Source organism: Ictalurus furcatus, chromosome 17, assembly GCF_023375685.1.
Source record: "Ictalurus furcatus strain D&B chromosome 17, Billie_1.0, whole genome shotgun sequence".
Classification (NCBI taxonomy): domain Eukaryota; kingdom Metazoa; phylum Chordata; class Actinopteri; order Siluriformes; family Ictaluridae; genus Ictalurus; species Ictalurus furcatus.
Window position 1 is genome coordinate 20,323,994 of NC_071271.1, and position 21,366 is coordinate 20,345,359.

General features: G+C 40.4%; 1 protein-coding gene across 2 annotated transcripts in view; it reads left to right on the forward strand.

Annotated features, from left to right (window-relative positions):
- Positions 1 to 21,366, forward strand: part of st14 (ST14 transmembrane serine protease matriptase) — a 68,773-nt gene that overhangs the window by 37,892 nt on the left and 9,515 nt on the right. The window contains exons 7-16 of one of the 2 annotated variants that reach the window (XM_053646629.1): positions 1,270 to 1,501; positions 3,379 to 3,518; positions 5,013 to 5,116; positions 6,967 to 7,076; positions 8,876 to 9,006; positions 9,246 to 9,350; positions 11,961 to 12,068; positions 14,139 to 14,252; positions 19,330 to 19,449; positions 19,913 to 20,093. In XM_053646629.1, the coding sequence (XP_053502604.1) occupies positions 1,270 to 1,501; positions 3,379 to 3,518; positions 5,013 to 5,116; positions 6,967 to 7,076; positions 8,876 to 9,006; positions 9,246 to 9,350; positions 11,961 to 12,068; positions 14,139 to 14,252; positions 19,330 to 19,449; positions 19,913 to 20,093 (1,345 nt within the window). The remainder of the gene's footprint in view (positions 1 to 1,269; positions 1,502 to 3,378; positions 3,519 to 5,012; positions 5,117 to 6,966; positions 7,077 to 8,875; positions 9,007 to 9,245; positions 9,351 to 11,960; positions 12,069 to 14,138; positions 14,253 to 19,329; positions 19,450 to 19,912; positions 20,094 to 21,366) is intronic. The other variant, XM_053646630.1, reaches the window with a different exon arrangement.

Here is a 21,366-nt window from a genome sequence, read left to right on the forward strand (position 1 = left end):
CCCCTGCTGGCCTCACTAATACCACTTCCAGCAGCACCCCCTGCTGGCCTCACTAATACCACTTCCAGCAGCACCCCCTGCTGGCCTCACTAATACCACTTCCAGCAGCACCCCCTGCTGGCCTCACTAATACCACTTCCAGCAGCACCCCCTGCTGGCCTCACTAATATCACTTCCAGCAGCACCCCCTGCTGGCCTCACTAATACCACTTCCTTAGTATTCCCCAGGAGGTCTCCCATCCAGGTACTGGTACCAGGCTCAACCCTGCTTAGCTTCAATGGGAAACCAGGTGAGAGAAGCAGGGAGATATGGCTCTGGCAGATATAGTGATATATCTCACTGCTCCTCTCCATTTAGTGACGTATTAAGTGCATCTCCATGTTCTCTGTGCTCAGGTGATTTTTACGATTTCTACACACCATTAACAATGGTGTGTTTACAATTTTCTGTTGTTGTATTGTTGACCAATGAATCAGTCATTTATTTATTTATTTATTTATTTATTTATTTGCGTTTTGGTTTGTTTAATTATGTGTAGTGAGAAAACAAAGCATGCCAAATCGCAAACGAAACAAAAGCATCAATTTTGCTCTCATTCGGACTAAGGAACAGGACTTATTGTTCTCTCTGATAGGCACACCCTTTATTGTTTGGTGACCGGAGTACGCGGAGTACCCGGAGGAAACCCCAAAGCAAAGGGAGGACATGCCCCCCAACACGTGGGGTGGAGGTGGATGTCGAGCCCCTACCCCAGAGGTGTGAGGCGAACATGCTAACCACTAAGCCACCTTGCGCCCACAATCCAAATTTCATGATTATGCAAATTGAAACTGTCTTAATAACTGAAGAAATTTGCATAACGAAACCTGATTGGCTCTTACATTTTCTGAGGCAATAACACCGACCTGTCTCATGTTTAATATTACCTCAAACTTTCCCAATGAGTATATTAGCTCTGTTTCTTAAATAAAAAAGGCAAAACTGCTGTATTTTCATACCGTCACCAAATCTGTGCACTCAGATTATTTCAAACGAAAGGATTTAATAATAAAAACACAGTTTAGGGTGTTTGTAATTTAACTTGCGGAGACCTGCTGAGTGATCACTGCCTTCAAGATCATCTGCGTGTACTGAATATACAAAGTCTGACTGCAGTTAAACTCTGCCAGAGTGTACATTTCTATCCAGGGTTAGTCTTTTTCAGTTAACGCCATGGTGATGTCCTCTAACGTGCCGTTACTCAGAGTGAGAAATGTCTTTCTCTCCAGCAGCGGAATGTTTCGTCCGTCTGGAGGCTATGTCCAGTATCCAGAAGTTCCAGTCTCCTGGTTACCCAGACAAGTATCCAGTCCAGACACGCTGCCAGTGGCAAATCCGCGCTCCTAAAGACAAAGCCATCCTGGTCAAGTTCCCTGTTTTCTACATTCAGGACTCATGCTCCAGCGACTACGTGTTTATCTTCGACTCTCTCAGCACCGATACATCTCACGCCATCACGCAGTGAGTAGACATTCTTCAGCATGAGTTTTGCAGCCAAGTATGGAAACAGAATGGCCCGTTTTTGTAGCATGACTAAATTCCCTGTCCATTTTACTTGGTATTCAGATTCGTCTTATTGATTTGGCGTTGCTCTTAATGGCTTAGCTGGATATCTCACCGAATTCCTGATCGCAGAGGTTTATTTTTATTTTACTTTTTTAAATTCACGATATACATGTTGGCCTATAGCCTGTTCTTTGCAGTTTTTTTTGTAAAACAGCCGAGCTGCATTTTAAATGTACGGAAGGTCCTCATAAAAAATGTAGAACACGACACTGTTGAATTATTGAATCTGTTTGGTCAGAAGGTGTTCACTTATTTATTTATTTTAATATTAGATCTGAAAGTGGCTGATGAGCAAATCATACATTTCTATTAATGCACTCTAACATGTATGTTATATGTGTAGTTTCCATAGTAACGCGAAGACTAAATCTAAATAAGCAGATTCAAAATGTTGAATTGTTTAGGCGATGATATTTTCTGTAAGACGATGTTTTCTTTAACCTTTTGGAAGGAGTCTCCAATGTCAGCACTTTGTTAATGCTGTAACTGCAAGTTTTCTGACACTGAAAACTTTTCTTCAGGCGAATTAAGAGCTTGTGTGGGAGCAACGGTTTATAGCTGCTCTAATGTCAGTGATAACAGGAATTTATTCATTCAGCAGACAGTAAAAGTAAGAAAGAGTAAGTGTATATGGTGTACTGTACATACATGATGCAGCAGCTTGGTTTGATGGACCACATTATAAACACAAATTCTTGCCAAATTCTTTATGTACTTGATTTAAGTGCCTCGTCAATCAAGGTCGTGTCATTTTTTTTTTTCAGTTTAAAGTGCTGTAATATTGTCATTTTATTATAGTAACACAAATGTAATGGAAATGTATTGGAGAAATGGTAAGTAAATGATCGTATAGATTTCCCTGCTACTTTACAAAATCATTTTACTTGAAAATGAGATTATTTTGCCCAACACTGTTGCTCAAAGCAAATGTATGAAGATTTACAGCATGCGTGAACGATGTGACCAAAAATTCATATCACAAGTCTCGAAGACATTTCTACGATAGACAGAATGTAATGATGTATAGTATTGATGTATTTGTCTCAGACTAGCAGCAGTACACTAGTGTTCATTTTTTTTCATGATTTATATTATTTACATTAATTTCTGTTGTTTACTAAAAAAACATGAATGTATTTTATTAGTTTTTTTTTAAATCGCTGAAAAATCTGTAGCACTTTTTATTTTAATTTTACCATTTTAAAATGAAGTGCAATATTTTGACATCGAATCGGCTGCTTCCGTTCAGATTGTAATTAAATTATATATTCATATTTAAAATTCCGAGGGGTTCACAAACTTTCAAGCACCACTGCGTGTTCGTTTGTGTGTGTGCATGCGTGTACTGTCTATCTATCGAAAAATATTATATATAATAAATATTAATATTAATATAATGTACACGCACAGTGGTGCTTGAAAGTTTTTGAACCCTTTTTCTTTATATCTACATAAATATGACCTAAAGATTTTTGCACAAGTCCTAAAAGCAGACAATTAAACAAAATTCAATAAAAATTATTATACTTGGTCGTTTATCTATTGAGGAAAATGATCCAATATTACATATCTGTGAGTGACAAAAGAATATGGACTTCTTAGATTAGCAGTTGAAGATGAAATTGGAGTCGAGTGTTTTCAGTCAATAGGATGACCGTGTGTGTGTGTGTGTGTGTGTATATCAGATATCATGATATATAGACCATTACTTTTTTAGTTACATTGAAGTTCCAGTTCAGGCACCAAATTCTCTACTCTTTCGGCACTGACAGGAATTGTGGTCAGCGCCCCCCGACTAACCCCCTGGAAGTGATCTCCTCTGGCAACTTTATGCTCATCAACCTCATCACTGATGGTATGATTCAGAGACCAGGATTTGAAGCCCATTACAGCGCCATCCCCATCATTACAGGTATTATTAATACATCACCACACATTATGCTCCATGTCCTCATTTTCTTTCTAAAACATTTACAGGATGATGAAAAGTAGATGAAAATGCCCTGGGGAAGCACTGGATAAACCACTCAGAGGAACTGACCGAGTCAGAATTCACACACTATGCTGACAATGCAGGCATTCTACCTCTGAGTCAGCTGCATCACTCCATTTCATAACTGGTCATGTGGGACTGATTTATTTTTTTTCCCCCCCTGTACTGTTTGTGCGTTACTTATATTGAACGCTATACTTTCTACAATGCTTCGCAAGTTTGCTACTAATAGATTGTCAAATGTTAACAATTCCCCAAGATTTCAGACACATTTAAATGTGAGAAAGGGGTAATAAAGACAAAAGGGGGAAAAAATATCATAATTATTACTGTACAACAGTTAGTTCCGGTTCACTAATTTGATTGGACGAGCGGAGTTCCAAGAATGCTTATCCACCCATCTATTTTCCATACACATCCATTATCCTTGGTCGCGGCGGAGCCTGGATCTATCCCAGGGAACTCTGGGCACAAGGCGGGGGACACCCGGGATGAGGTGCGCCCTGTCTGGCTTTAAGTGATTCACACTCTATGCCCTTAATACGCCGATGGAAATCACCAATAGCGTAAAGGATATTATGGGGTCAGTGGTTAAGACGTCGGACTTCTGATCGGAAGGTCTCGAGTTCAAATCCTAGCATTGCCACTGCTGGGCCATTGAGCAAGACCCTTAACCCTCATATGCTCAGTTGTATAAATGAGATAAATGTAAGTTGCTCTGTATAAGGGAGTCTGCCAAACGCCGTAAATGTAAATGGGTGCCAACGCGTCCCATCGCAGGGCACAATCGCACACACGTTCACACACAACAGACAATTTGGAAATGCCAATCAGCTTACAACTGACTGGGGGAGGAAACTGGAGTATGCTTAGGAAACCCCCAAAGCACAGAGAGAACACGCCAACTTCACGCACACGGGGGATTCAAGCCCACAACCCTGGAGATGCGAGTCTAACATGCTAACCGCTAAGCCACTGCACACCCCCCACTCTCCCAGCAACAGTCCCACTGAAACCGTTACTACAGCAGACAAGATAAACAATACATTATTCATCAATATAACTTCTGACTTTAACTGTAAAAGCTTGTCAGATGAAAAGGAAGCAGGGAAGCCAATTTCACCAAATGCACCTTTAATGGAAATGTATAAATCATCGTGAGCTAGCTAGCTGACGCGCTATCAGTGAGTGACTCTTCTTTGGGATTTATTTCCATTTTTCAATATTTGGCCATACTGTGTCCTAAATATCAGCTACTCGATATCAATTTCTCATTTATAAAACTGTCGTGTAAAATCCATATCGCATGTTCTATAGAGCGAGTTGAGGTCTCTTATCTCTGCACTACTGTAGCTTTAAGCTAATTTGGTATGATTTGTTCTGTCTGTCCTTCATCGCTGTCTCTTTCTGTAGCTCAGACATGTGGAGGCCTTCTGACCAACCTGTCCGGAAACTTCACCACCCCACACTACCCGAGCTTCTACCCCCCCATGGTGGACTGCAACTGGAACATCAGTGTAACTATACTTACTGTTCTATCATAGCCTCTGCGTCTGTATCTCACTTTATTTGACTTTACACTCGGCTGAGGTGTCGGTGTCTGAAATCGTTTTCCGCTTCGTCTGACGAGTGAAAGATTTATGCGAACACATCCACCTGGGTTACTTTAACTGTAAGTAGATGTGATTTTGTAGTATTACTCAAGAAATTACTAACACCATATTCAAAACAAAATATACGAGCTAACGTGCTGCTATGAATTGTGCAATTGGAGAGTAGTTGGACAAACTATTCTAATTTACACATTTGGCCCTTTACTCCAATTGTAATCCATCAGCCAAGACTGGATTATTGTTCAAAGTGTAATTAGTTTTGCACTTTGCACTGATGAGGCTAATGATGCTAGAAATAAAGGAAGAACATAACTTATAGTTTAGCGTCATACATACACGGGCGTCTGTGGATCAGGTGGTAGAGTGGGTTGTCCACTAATCGTAGGGTTGGCGGTTCGATTCCCGGCCCACGTGACTCCACATACCGAAGTGTCCTTGGGCAAGACACTGAACCCCAAGTTGCTCCTGATGGCAAGTTAGCGCCTTGCATGGCAGTTCAGCTACCATTGGTGAACGGGTGAATGAGAACCAGTGTAAAGCGCTATATAAGTGCAGACCATTTACCATTTCCTCATTTGTAAGTCACTTTGGTTAAAAGTGTCTGCTGAATGAATAAATCTAATGTAAATGGAGAAAAAAAATAAACCCAGTATATTAACAATGCACTAACAATGTTTTTTTGGGTTTTTTTTTTAAATAAGAAAAATCTAGAAAGAATAGTTCTAGTGTTCTGAATAATCCAGTCATAGTCAATAATGTCTGGGATTGAGCCACTTAAGCTGCGTGAGCTTTGGATAAAAGCGCTTTACCTTTGCAGATCATTGCAGACCATGCAGGCCATTTACATACAAATCATCAGTATAAATTCATCTCAACCATGTTCACCATCTCGAACAGATACTCTATGGCACACTGTTATCTAGAAAACTGAGATTAAACATCACACTGTTAATAACTAACAGTAAAAGTTATCTTGAAGCTTTTTAAATTTTTATTTTTTTGTAAAATATGGATATATTCTACTACTTATAAAAATCGGTTTATTACTAATTGGGGTTACTGAGCCAGAAGATTTCTTTTTGATTAGATACAGTGCTAACTTCATTTCCCCTTTGAATCCAGACACGATCAGACCATATACACAAGATGCCGTATTGGACACTCAGGACTTACACATGCTTTCCTACTGAACGGTGAAGGACCTCCAACATGTGATTCCTGTAAAACAAGAATAACATGTTAAACATGAACTAATGGACGGTCCTGCTCTTAACAATACTAGACAACGCTTTTACTCAGAAAATACGTATTTAGACGTCTTCCAAAATGTCTCACCAGGAAAAATCCTGACGTTTTTTATTGAATATGTAAGTGAAGGACTTCATATAGATGCTGTTGTTGATGCTGCTGAAAGGGTTTAAGATTGTATTGTTGTAATGTTGTAAGGATTGCTGGGATGCCCTGCTTTACTTACCTTGATCTTGCCATGAAAATAGTCACTGATGCTGGCATGGCATTAAAAGAACCATAAATAAATAAATACAATGCTAAACTAGTAGCTATAAGCGTAGCTTACTCGTTAGCCACATTTGCTTCAGTACATTTGAGGTATTGGATATAGTTTTATCTTTTTATTATTTTTTTATTGTTCAATTCTTCTTTTAAAGATTCAGTTAAGATGTAGCACAGAAAAGAGGTTGAATCTGTCCTTTACTACACCTTCAGTGCTGACGCTGTGCTTGTGATGTGCTCAGGTCCCTGAAGGCATGAAAATCCGTGTGAAGTTCACCATGTTCCGTCTGAAGGAACCGGGCGTGAACATCCGCGTCTGCAACAAAGACTACGTGCAGATCAACGGCACAAAGTAAGATTTACACGTCATGTCTCTTCATTATGATACACAACCCTTTCTGTTAAACATGTCATTTTATTTTACATGAAATATATTTCTGGTTTCTTACAGTAGAGATGTAATGGTGTATGTTATAGGCAGACAGACTCCATTTTGAAAAACGTGTTTGTTTTTTTTTTTTTGTTTGTTTTTTTTAGAATATATCTACAGTGACAGCTGAGATTTTCACACACGTTTTATTCCAACATAAGTGAACTATTTATCGGCTCATCCTAATTTTCAGTCCAATACCAACAGCATTGTAATGATGTACATCTATTCCATCACTGTGCTTAAGTTCAGATAGTTTTGGGAATATTTCTACTCGAGTATGAGTGTTTATGTTATCGGCTTATCGTACGATATGTGGACACGACCCCATTCATTTTCGCGGACCTCGATGTCGCCCAATGTGTTCACGTGCGTGTTTGTTTACATAAGAATGAATGTCGCCAACATTTTAGCCATTCGCGCTGCTTCTGTCCTCTCGTCTGCTCTAGGGCTGCCAAATTAAAATTCGAACTGAAATATTTGTCAAATTTAAGATAAAAGTGCACATTCGAATGCAAAAACTGTGCACTTCAATTTAAGATGCGCAGCAAGCGCTAGCACTGATTTAAATTAAAACTGTTATACTGTTGAACACCCCTCATCATCTTCCTCCACTGGCTTCCTGTAGCCGCCGCATCAAATTCAAGGCCTTGATGCTCACCTACAAGACCTTGTCTGGATCAGCACCCTCCTACCTCAACTCTCTCCTGAAGGCTTACGTTCCCTCACGCAATCTGCGATCGGTTAACGACCGACGCTTAGTAGAGCCTACTCAGTGTGACTCAAGGTCCCTTTCCAGAACCTTCACACTAACTGTTTTTTTTAAAGAAGGAATCAAAAAGAATAGTTCTAGTGTTTCGAATAATCCAGTCATAGTCTATAATGTCGGGGATTGAGCCGCTTAAGCTGCGTGAGAGCTTGTGAAAGAATACACGATGTATGAATATTTCTTAGGAATTAAAAGTTCATTGTGCTTTGAATGGGTGTTCTTGCATTATTATGCTGTTAATTATATCAGTGGCAATTGTTTCTCGGACAATGTATCATCCAACAAAGGTACTTATCGTGACCGGCTTACTCCATGAATGATCCTGCTAAATAGCATGTTCGCCTCACACCGCCAGGGTCGGGGTTCGATTCCCCTGTGTGTGCGGAGTTTGCATGTTCTCCCCGTGCTGCGGGGGTTTCCTCCGGGTACTCCGGTTTCCTCCCCCAGTCCAAAGACACGCATGGTAGGCTGATTGGCGTGTCTAAAGTGTCTGTAGTGTATGAATGGGTGTGTGAATGTGTATGTGATTGTGCCCTGCGATAGACTGGCACCCTGTCCAGGGTGTACCCCGCCTTGTGCCCGATGCTCCCTGGGATAGGCTCCAGGTTCCCCCGTGACCCTGAAAAGGAGTAAGTGGTTGAAGATGGATGGATGGATAGTTGATATTTTTCAAACACAATTCCCCGAGTCCAAATATGCGTTCCTGTTGACTGGATAATCGTAACACCGAACAGACGGGGTCAGCGTGAGCCGAGTTGTTGAAGTCGCCCTAAACATGTTTTGAAGGCCATAATATGTGGTGGCTTTGGTGCGATGGGTTGTCAGTTATTATTATTTTTTCTATTATTATTTATGTCCGTGTGTAAGAGTGTACATGTGTGTCCATACAGCTAAATTTCCCTACTGCAAATCCTAATAAAGAAGGTGGTGTTCCTTTCTGCTTGTCTGTAAGGTACTGTGGCGAAAGATCCACACTGACTCTGAACAGCAACACCAACACCATGGTGGTAAGCTTCCATTCGGACAGCTCGTACACGGATAAAGGCTTCAGCGCCCAATACAATGCATACGACCCACTGAACCGTAAGCCGCTCTAGATAATCCTGCTCTAGTATTATTATTATTATTATTATTATTATTATTATTATTATTATTATTTCTATATTGCATTCAACAGGTGCACAAACCTTTACGAGTGAACAGTTGAAGATTTTAAGTGGTTGGTTCTGCTTATGTGTTAGAAATGCTGAATGGTTTCATTTAATGTCCATGTTCCTTTGTGTGCTCTTTGTCTGTGTGTCTGTCTGCCTCTCGGTGTGAAGCTTGTCCGGGTAAGTTCACCTGCGCTACAGGATACTGCATTTCCAAAGAGCTGCAGTGTGATGGCTGGAACGACTGTGGAGACATGAGCGACGAGAAAAAGTGCCGTAAGTGCCAGACGAACGGAGCAGCAACACTCGGTCCCGGTTCTCAGAATCACACGAACGCATTTGTTTTTGTCAACGTTCAGATGTGATCAGTTATGCATGTGGCAGTATTAAAGCGATAGCAGACCTGCCGATGTTTACGGATTTCGCAGTGTACGCATTTTGGGAATAGCAAACTTCTTTATTTGTCCTCATTTAAAAGGCAGATGAGCCAAGCAACAAATGAATCTGGAATGATTGAGAATTATGCAGGGGTTTTGAACTCTCCGATATTACTTGACGCACTGAAAGCCCTGTCCCTTTCCCCCATCTCAATTTAGTAATATTTTGACCAACACTTTTGATTTTGCCACTGGAAGGATGCATCGACACTGTACCCTTGCTTTCTGTCATGCTAAATGGAGAACGCTCGGCTCGGCTGACGTTGGACAAGTATAGTTCACTATATATCGGGTAGCTATATTTATTACAGGTGCCACCGGACATTTTCAGTCAAAAATGGATTAAAAATGGCACCTTCGGTTTTCGGCTGAAAGAGCAAAAAAAAAAAAAAAAACCAGCCTAAAGTGAATTGTCCACACTTTATTTCTTGGTGGTCAGCAGCACAGACGTGTTCGAATAGAACTGAGGGAAGGAAAAGGCAGGAAGGAAGAAATGAAGGAAAAGCAGGAAGTAAGGAGGGAAGGAAGGAAAAGGCAGGAAAGAATGAGGGAAGGAAGGAAAGGCAGGAAAGAAGGAAAGAAGGAAAGAATGAGGGAAGGAAGGAAAGGCAGGAAAGAAGGAAGGAAAGAAGGAGGGAAGGAAAGGCACGAAATACTGGAAGGTAAGAAAGGCAGAAAGGAAGGAATGAAAAGGCAAGAGGGAAGGAAAGGCAGGAAGGGAGGAGGGAAGGAAGGAAAAAGCAGGAAGGAAGGAAGGAAGGGAGGAAGGAGAAAACAGGAACGAAGGAAAAGGCAGGAAGGAAGGAGGGAAGGAAGGAAAAGGCAGGAAAGAATGAGGGAAGGAAGGAAAGGCAGGAAAGAAGGAAGGAAGGAAAGGCAGGAAATGCTGGAAGGTAAGAAAGGCAGAAAAGCAGGAAGGAAGGAAGGGAGGAAGGAGAAAACAGGAACGAAGGAAAAGGCAGGAAGGAAGGAGGGAAGGAAAGGCAGGAGGGAACGAGCGAAGGAAGGAAAAGGCAGGAAAGAATGAGGGAAGGAAGGAAAGGCAGGAAAGAATGAGGGAAGGAAGGAAAAGGCAGGAAAGAATGAGGGAAGGAAGGAAAGGCAGGAAAGAAGGAAGGAAGGAAAGGCATGAAATGCTGGAAGGTAAGAAAGGCAGAAAAGCAGGAAGGAAGGGAGGAAGGAGAAAACAGGAACGAAGGAAAAGGCAGGAAGGAAGGAGGGAAGGAAGGAAAAAGCAGGAAGGAAGGAAGGAAGGGAGGAAGGAGAAAACAGGAACGAAGGAAAAGGCAGGAAGGAAGGAGGGAAGGAAGGAAAAGGCAGGAAAGAATGAGGGAAGGAAGGAAAGGCAGGAAAGAAGGAAGGAAGGAAAGGCATGAAATGCTGGAAGGTAAGAAAGGCAGAAAAGCAGGAAGGAAGGAAGGGAGGAAGGAGAAAACAGGAACGAAGGAAAAGGCAGGAAGGAAGGAGGGAAGGAAGGAAAAGGCAGGAAAGAATGAGGGAAGGAAGGAAAGGCAGGAAAGAAGGAAGGAAGGAAAGGCATGAAATGCTGGAAGGTAAGAAAGGCAGAAAAGCAGGAAGGAAGGAAGGGAGGAAGGAGAAAACAGGAACGAAGGAAAAGGCAGGAAGGAAGGAGGGAAGGAAAGGCAGGAGGGAACGAGCGAAGGAAGGAAAAGGCAGGAAAGAATGAGGGAAGGAAGGAAAGGCAGGAAAGAATGAGGGAAGGAAGGAAAGGCAGGAAAGAAGGAAGGAAGGAAAGGCATGAAATGCTGGAAGGTAAGAAAGGCAGAAAGGAAGGAAGGAAAGGCAGGAGGGAAGGAAGGAAAAGCAGGAGGGGAGGAAGGAGAAAGCAGGAACGAAGGAAAAGGCAGGAAGGAAGGAGGGAAGGAAAAGGCAGGAAGGAAGAAATGAAGGAAAAGCAGGAAGTAAGAAGGGAAGGAAGGAAGGAAAAGGAAAGAATGAGGGAAGGAAGGAAAGGCAGGAAAGAAGGAAGGAAGGAAAGGCATGAAATGCTGGAAGGTAAGAAAGGCAGAAAGGAAGGAAGGAAAGGCAGGAGGGAAGGAAGGAAAAGCAGGAAGTAAGAAGGGAAGGAAGGAAGGAAAAGGCAGGAATGAAGGAGGGAAGGAAGGAAAAAGAAGGAAAGAAGGTAGATAAAGTAGAAATAAAGGAAACTGCCATGGAACAGACATAAGCAGTATAAAAATTCTGCTAACTTGGGTAACCGTCTAAACGGGTATAAAGATTGTTTTTGTCTACACTAATGTCATAGTGTGTTGTAGTTTAGGATGTCTAATAGAAGTATTTTAGCACATTGATAGTGCAAACATTTCAACATTCTGGTCTCTAGGTTGAGAAATAGTGACATTTATTTCAAGGTGACGTGTTCACTGAATGTCTTTCTGTATTAAGAATCCGAGTTGATACGTCTGTGTCCCCCCCTCCCCCCCACCAGAATGTGAGGAAGACCATTTTGTATGTGACAATGGCATGTGTAAACCCAAGTACTGGTTGTGTGACCAAGCGAACGACTGCGGAGACAACAGTGATGAACGAGACTGCGGTGAGTATTTTCTTTTTCACCTCATCAAAAAATATTCAGCTACTAATGTATTCCATATTTCATTTCCTTTCTGAACATGATGGAAATATTGTCCTGTAACCAGTATGCCCATTATTAACCTTGATAACTCTCACAATCCTCTGACTGGATCCAGTACTGGTATTGAGCCCTTTCCCCATAGCCCGTCTTCCATACATTCCTGAGGCAGCAGTTTAAACTCTGCTAACTGTTCTACACGATTTGGTCCATTTAAAAAAAAAAACATGGGAGATGCAAATGTACTAGGGGTGGAGCAATAAGACCCCAAAACAATAAAAAGCATTATTCAGTCCATACAGGATTTCAGAGCAGCTCCTGTGCTTGATTTTGTTGCGGCTTTTTTAAAAATTTGTGATTTTATTTATTTATTTTATTTATTTATTTATTTTGAAGAAAACTACTTGAATTGACGAAATTGCTATTGCAAGAAATAGTTTTTCACGGTTTTTCATAGTGATGTTTGCTGGTAAATGAGACCTTTTTAGTTTTATTCGTGGTCTATGCATGTGACTCAAAGAGGGCTTGGACTGAATGTGCATTGTCATGACGTCACATGACGCGTCTTGGTCCAAATCTGAGGAAAATCCACGGTAAATAAATAAAAAATAATAATAAGCAATTGCAAACTCCTCCGAATATTGCGGAGTATGCCCGGTTTTGTGTTCATTTCTGTGATTGTGAAATCCTGGAGGCACTGATTATTGCTGTTTTTGGGTACATAACAGTATCAAAGCGTGTAATTGGAACTCAGGAAGCAGAATTGTGAACTTGCCTTCTCTGAGATGGACCCATCCAAGATTTCAAATTCTGCAACCTCTGAGGATCGCTCTCTGTATCCTGAATTCCTAGGAAGTCAGGATACAGTGCAGAAGGAATGAGTTGAACGTCAGCTTACAATATGCCTTTTGTTGATGACTATGGTATATAATCGATATACAGTAGATGTGCATATTGTATTGATCATTTATTTGAAAAAACATTTATTAAAGGTTAAAAAATGAGTTCGCACAGGTTTCCTCCAGGTTCTCCAGTTTCCTCCAATTGTCTAACAGGTAGACTACGCTAAATGAGCCCTAGGTGTAAATAAGTGTGTGTGTGTGTGTGTGTGTGTGTGTGTGTGTGTGTGGGGGTGGGTGGGGGTGGGTGGGTGGGTGGGTGGTGCTCTGAGATGGACTGGTGTCCCATCCATGGCAAATTCTCCCACCTTATACTTGGTGTTACAAAGGCTCTGGATCCACAGTGGTTACCATCGATGGATGATTAACTATTTAAACAATTTCTCTCTCACTCCCTATCTATCTATCTATCTATCTGTCTATCTATCTATCTCTCTCACTCACTGTCTCTCTCTCTCTCTCTCTCTCTATCTATCTATCTATCTATCTCTCTCTCTCTCTCTCTCTCTCTCTCTATCTATCTATCTATCTATCTATCTCTCTTGCTATCGCTCTCTCTCTCTCCCTCCTTATCTATCTATCTATCTCTCTCTCTCACTCCCTATCTATCTATCTCTCTGTCTCACTCTCTATCTATCTATCTATCTATCTATCTCTCTGTCCCCCTATCTATCTATCTCTCTCTCTCACTCCCTATCTATCTATCTATCTATCTATCTATCTATCTGTCTATCTCTCTCTCTCTCACTCCCTATCTATCTATCTTTCTCTCTCTCTCTCTCTCACTCCCTATCTATATATATACACCTCTCTCTCTATCTATCTATCTATCTATCTCTCTCCCTATCTATCTATCTATCTATCTATCTATCTATCTATCTATCTCTCTCTCTCGCCCAATCTATCTCTCTATCTATCTCTCGCTCTCCATATCTATCTATCTGTCTCCCTATCTATCCCTCTATCTATCTATCTATCTCTCTCTCTCTGTCTCTCTCTCTCCCTATCTCTCTCTCTCGCTATCTCTCTCTCTCTCCCTCCTTATCTATCTCTCTCTCTCTCTCTCTCTCTCTCTTGCCCTATCTCTCTCTCTCTCTCTCTCTCTCTCTCTCTGTCTCTCTCTCTCTCTCTGTAGCCTGTGGGAGGAGTCAGTTCCGTTGTGGAGATGGCACTTGTTTGCCTCAGACTGTAATGTGTAACGGGAAGAAAGACTGTGCAGATGGCAGCGATGAGGCCTCCTGTAAAGAGTGTAAGTGAATTTCCACACACCCATCTGTTAATTTAACATCATTGCGATGCTTTTCAATGCTTCAACATGACTATCAGAGTATTCACTTCAGTGCACCTAGAGTGCTCAGAACACGTTTCACAGTAGGAGAAGTTCTGCAAAGTTCTGTTTTCCATCATCTTTGCTGAAGACAGGACAGACTTGATGGCATGAAGACTTCAGTTTTCCACCGAGGGTCTGTTTTCGACGCCCTGATGTACTCATAGATACGTGCATTAACACTGTATGATTTTGGCCACGATTTGGTCGACTGGGATAAATTTTGAGAATCCTAAAAGATTCCTATAATCCTAGAGCAAAATCTGTCGTCATTGATCGCTAGTTCGACGTGTTTCCCGATAACCGATTAATGGCTGTCGCGATCAAATTGTTCCTCCGATTAAATTCTGGCAGAATCAGAAGATTTGAGATGCAGTCCTACTCCGTGCGAGTCTTCTCGTGTGCGTCCGTTTTTCACGTCTTGACCGTCGTACAGTCCGATATCAATGACAACTGAGATCCTACAGTGTGACATGGCTTACAGTGGGGATCAAGTTCGTACAGTCTGATAAGCAACAGTCACAAAGGACTATTCAAAATCCACACACACACTATTCAAAATCAATACACGCACACTATTCAAAATCCACACACACACTATTCAAAATCAACACACACACTATTCAAAATCAATACACACACACTATTCAGAATCAACACACACACTATTCAAAATCCACACACACACTATTCAAAATCAACACACACACTATTCAAAATCAATACACACACACTATTCAGAATCAACACACACACTATTCAAAATCCACACACACACTATTCAAAATCCACACACACACTATTCAGAATCCACACACACACTATTCAAAATCCACACACACACTATTCAGAATCAACACACACACTATTCAAAATCCACACACACACTATTCAGAATCAACACACACACTATTCAAAATCCACACACACACTATTCAAAATCAATACACGCACACTATTCAAAATCCACACACACACTATTCAAAATCAACACACACACTATTCAAAATCAATACACACACACTGTTCAAAATCAATACACACACACTGTTCAAAATCCACACACACACTGTTCAAAATCAATACACGCACTATTCAAAATCCACACACACACTATTCAAAATCAATACATGCACACTATTCAAAATCAACACACACACTATTCAAAATCAATACACGCACACTATTCAAAATCCACACACACACTATTCAAAATCAACACACACACTATTCAAAATCAATACACACACACTGTTCAAAATCAATACACGCACTATTCAAAATCCACACACACTGTTCAAAATCAATACACGCACTATTCAAAATCCACACACACACTATTCAAAATCAGTACATGCACACTATTCAAAATCAACACACACACTATTCAAAATCAATACACACACTATTCAAAATCAATACACACACACTATTCAAAATCCACACACGCACTGTTCAAAATCAATACACGCACACTATTCAAAATCAATACACACACTATTCAAAATCCACACACACACTATTCAAAATCAATACACACACACTATTCAGAATCAACACACACACTATTCAAAATCAATACACACACACTATTCAGAATCAACACACACACTATTCAAAATCCACACACACACTGTTCAAAATCAATACACGCACACTATTCAAAATCCACACACACACTATTCAAAATCAACACACACACTATTCAAAATCAATACACACACACTATTCAGAATCAACACACACACTATTCAAAATCCACACACACACTGTTCAAAATCAATACATGCACACTATTCAAAATCAACACACACACTATTCAAAATCAATACATGCACACTATTCAAAATCAACACACACACTATTCAAAATCAATACACACACACTATTCAAAATCCACACACACACTATTCAAAATCAACACACACACTGTTCAAAATCAATACACACACACTATTCAAAATCCACACACACTATTCAGAATCAACACACACACTATTCAAAATCCACACACACACTATTCAAAATCAACACACACACTATTCAAAATCCACACACACACTGTTCAAAATCAATACACACACACTATTCAAAATCAATACACGCACACTATTCAAAATCAACACACACACTATTCAAAATCAATACACACACACTATTCAAAATCCACACACACACTATTCAAAATCCACACACACACTATTCAAAATCAACACACACACTATTCAAAATCAATACACGCACACTATTCAAAATCAACACACACACTATTCAAAATCCACACACACACTATTCAAAATCCACACACACACTATTCAAAATCAACACACGCACTATTCAGAATCCACACACACACTATTCAAAATCAACACACACACTATTCAAAATCCACACACACACTATTCAAAATCAACACACACACTATTGAAAATCCACACACACACTATTGAAAATCAACACACACACTATTCAAAATCCACACACACACTATTCAAAATCAACACACACACTATTCAGAATCAACACACACTATTCAAAATCCACACACACACTATTCAAAATCAATACACACACACTATTCAGAATCAACACACACTATTCAAAATCAACACACACACTATTCAAAATCAATACACACACACTATTCAGAATCAACACACACTATTCAGAATCAACACACACAATTCAGAATCAAAACACACTATTCAAAATCAACACACAGTATTCATAATCAACACACACACACTATTCAGAATCAATACACACACACTATTCAGAATCAATACACACTCTATTCAGAATCAATACACACACTATTCATAATCAACACACACACACTATTCAGAATCAATACACACACACTATTCAGAATCAACACACACACTATTCAAAATCCACACACACACTATTCAGAATCAATACACACACTATTCAGAATCAATACACGCACACTATTCAAAATCAGTACACGCACACTATTTAAAATCCACACACACACACTGTTCAAAATCAACACACATACTCACTTCAAAATCAACACACGAACACACACTATTCAGAATCAACACACACACGCTATTCAGAATCAGTACACACAATATTCAAAATCAACACACAAACACTATTCAAAACCAACACACACACACAATTAAAAATCCACACACACACACACACTATTAAAAATCAACACACACACTATTAAAATTCAACACACACACTATTAAAATTCAACACACACACACTATTAAAAATCGCACCGTGTGCACCCGGCTTAACACATCCCCCGTAGACGTTCTGTTGGGTTGAGTCGTTGAGACGTGGTGATTGTGAAGGCCATATCCTGTGATTCACATCATATTCATCCACATTAAACCATGCCAACTTTGGACCTCAGAACACGCCAGTAAAATTCCCCCACAGCATAACCGAGTCACTCATTTTCGTATGAATCGTCGAGCCATTTTGGGTGGATGAATGTTTTTGATACATCTGCTTTGTTCTGAATAAGTTTACTTTTTTTTTTTTTTTTTTTTTTTAACGGCTGCTGTTCATTTTAAAGCACAAACAGGACGCACTAGTGTCCAGATGGCTGTATGTTGCTCATTTCAGAATGATCTCATGAGCTGCTGGTAGGCGTACACCTGCTGCCAGTTTTGACTCAGTTATGTACAGAACGAACAGACAAGTGGTAAAAGTTTATGACTTGCTTGGTGCTTACGGAGTTGAATCATCACATCGAATCATCCTTCAGTTTGTGTCTCATATATATATATATATATATATATATATATATATATATATATATATATATATATATATATATATATTTGATCAGCAGTTCTGATGGATCACGTGTCTCTGGCTGTGCTGTTAAAGAGAAGCCAGCGTTTTATTTTAACGGGTGGTCTTTGGGACAAATGTGGCTCTTTACAACGTTTTAAGTTGCCTGTATCTGATGGATAATTAACACAGGGTTTCTAAAATCTGTACCAGCAAACAGGAAATTATGTCACTTCTGCTTTGACCATTAAAATTGAATTAAAAAGTATTAACAGTAGATATTTGAATCGCCGCTCTGTTTTTCCTCAGTCCTGTTGGGTAAGGTTTGATAGTACTTGATTAGGTTATTTAAATGGCAAAAGAAATCTTCGAAGGCCTGGTCAGAAGGAAGGGAGAACTCAAGATTTTTGGAAAGGAAGGGAAGAAATGAAGGAAGGAAGGAAGGAAAAGCAGAAAGATGGGTTGGAAGGAAGAAAAGGCAGAAATGAAGGAATGAAAAGGTAGGAAGGAAAGGAATGAAAAGGACCGACAGGAAGGAAAGAAAAGGAGGGAGTGAGGAAGGCATGGTAGAAAGATAGGAAGGGCAGAAATGGAGGAAGGAAGGAAGGCAGAAAGATGGGTAGGAAGGAAGAAATGAAGGAATGAAAAGGACAGAAAGGAAGGAAGGAAAAGAAAGAAAGAAGGAAGGCATGGTAGAAAGGAAAGAAGCAAGGAAGGCATGGTAGAAATGAAGGAAGGATGGGAATGAAAGGCAGAAAGATTGGTAGGAAGGAAGAAATGAAGGAATGAAAAGGACAAAGGAAGGAATGAAAAGGACAAAGGAAGGAAAGAAAAGAAGGAAGGTAGGAAGGAAGGGCAGAAAGATGGGTAGGAAGGAATGAAAAGGCAGAAATGAAGGAAAGAATGGAAGGACAGAAGGGAAGGAAAGGCAGAAAGATGGGTAGGAAGGAAGAAATGAAGGAATGAAAAGGACAGAAAGGAAGAAAAGAAAGAAGCAAGGAACGCATGGTAGAAAGGAAGGAGTGAAAGCAGAAAGATGGGTATGAAGGAATGAAAAGGCAGAAATGAAGGAATGAAAATGGAAGGAAGGAAAGGAAGGAAGACTGAAACGAAGGACGAGGGAAAACGAAAGCAAGGAATTGCAGTATACTGGAGGTAGATTTTATTTTCTTCCCCCACATTTATCATCACCTCTCTTTTTTTTTTTTCCCTCCTCCAGCTGCTGGAATTTGCACAGATTTCACCTTCCATTGTGCAGACGGCCAGTGTGTGAACAAGCTCAACGCCGAGTGTGATAAAGTCAGCGACTGCTCAGATGGTTCTGATGAGCAGGGCTGTGGTGAGTCAGTGTCCATCACTGCTTCCCTGTTAGCCTCAGCATCATTTTTTAATGATGTCTTCCGCTCTAATTTTCACACTGACCTCACACTGATCAGTAATGAGCTGATGGTTTGATTCAGGTGCTTTAGTGCATTTAGCCCTAGTATTGAGCTGTTAAAACACGTATTGAATATTATAACCACTTATTCTAGAGGTTGGACAACAATGGAGTATTTTCACAGATGACCTGACTACAGTTTATTCTGGTAGCTAATTAACGTTATTCGTTGTAAACAAGCCAGCTAGTTGTGCTAGCTAATTAGCAAGTCCTTGTACATAGTTTAAAGGAAATAACAGAGCTACAACAACAACAACAGTACTGAAAGAGTGGGGCAAAGAATGAGCTCATTATTTTATATATTTTAATATATATATGTTGTTGTTTGTTTATTTATTTATTTTTGTTTGATTGTTTGTTTCAGGCTGTGGGGTGCGACCATACAAACACAACCGGATTGTTGGGGGGCAGAATGCTGATGTGGGTGAATGGCCATGGCAGGTCAGCCTACACTACGGAACCAGTGGGCACGTCTGTGGCGCCTCCGTTATCTCCAAAAAATGGCTGCTCAGTGCCGCTCATTGCTTTATGACTGGAGATCCTTCGTAAGTCGAAAAGAAAAATCTATATTTCAGAGTCTATGCCCAAAGGCGGTCGGTTAAACAAAACATGTGGTGTCTGATATGATGGAGGTTTATGTCTATAAAAAAAATCTAATCTTTGCTTGAGTGCAGAAATGTTCATACCTTTACTGTACTGTACGGTATAACATACTTGGGTGCATCCTGTTATGGGAAAGTTCGATAGAGAGTTACTCAAAGTGCCCCGAGGATCATTTTCTAATAACAGCGCAATTCCTTTTCTTTTTTTTTTGATTTATTAAAGAATGAAACATTGTGCCTTTTATCCATTCTAACAGGTTCCTTTAACAGGTCAACGTTAAAACGGCAATAAATGGTCATTTCCTCTCTTGAATTTATAAGACACTAATAACACAAATAATCCACCTTACAGAGAAGCTGCAACATGTAACACAATGGTCACCAACCCTGTTCCTGGAGATCTACCTTCCTGAAGACTTTCGCTCCAACCGAAATCACGTCCACCTGACCGTCTAATTATTAGAAGCCTCGAGAAGTTAACAACTAAAACGTGTGTTAGATTTTGGTTGGAGATGAAACCTGCAGAAAGATTGATCTCAAGTGTTGATCTTTCCCGTGGAGGAAAACTTGACCATTATGGTTTTACGGTGTTACAAAGCGCTGAAACTGGAGACTCCTTCCAAATAAAATGTTAAATAAACATTTCCTCACAGCATCAGTGTATTCATAGTTCTAGATTTTTCTTTGTTAAATACCAGTGAATTTTAGACTGTTAATTATCTGGCTTAGACTATGTGGTGTCAACTTACAAGTCTACTAGTCCAGGATCTTATATCAGAACTGGACTACTGCAACGCACTACCCCTGGGTCTCCCAGCCAGCTCCATCAAACCCCTTCAGATGATTCAGAATGCAGCAGCACGCCTTGTCTTCACCCAGCCCAAACGGACCCATGTCACACCCCTCTTCATCTCCCTCCACTGGCTTCCTGTAGCCGTCCGTATCAAATTGGAACAGCACCCCCTATCTCAACACTCTGTAAGTCCCTGTGAGTAAGAATGCTGCAAATCATCCCATACTTAAATCATCGTGCAGCTTGTACTTCAGAAGCCTCTCCAGCAGGTGGAGCACTAAAGCTGTTTTTGCCCAGGACTTCAGATTTCCTTCACTGTTGTTGTGCTGCTTTTCAGCTCATTACCACGCAGTGTCACATGAGTTTTAGAGCAGAGAAATACAGAAATATGCGGTGTAAGGGGACTCAAAAAACCAGGATGGG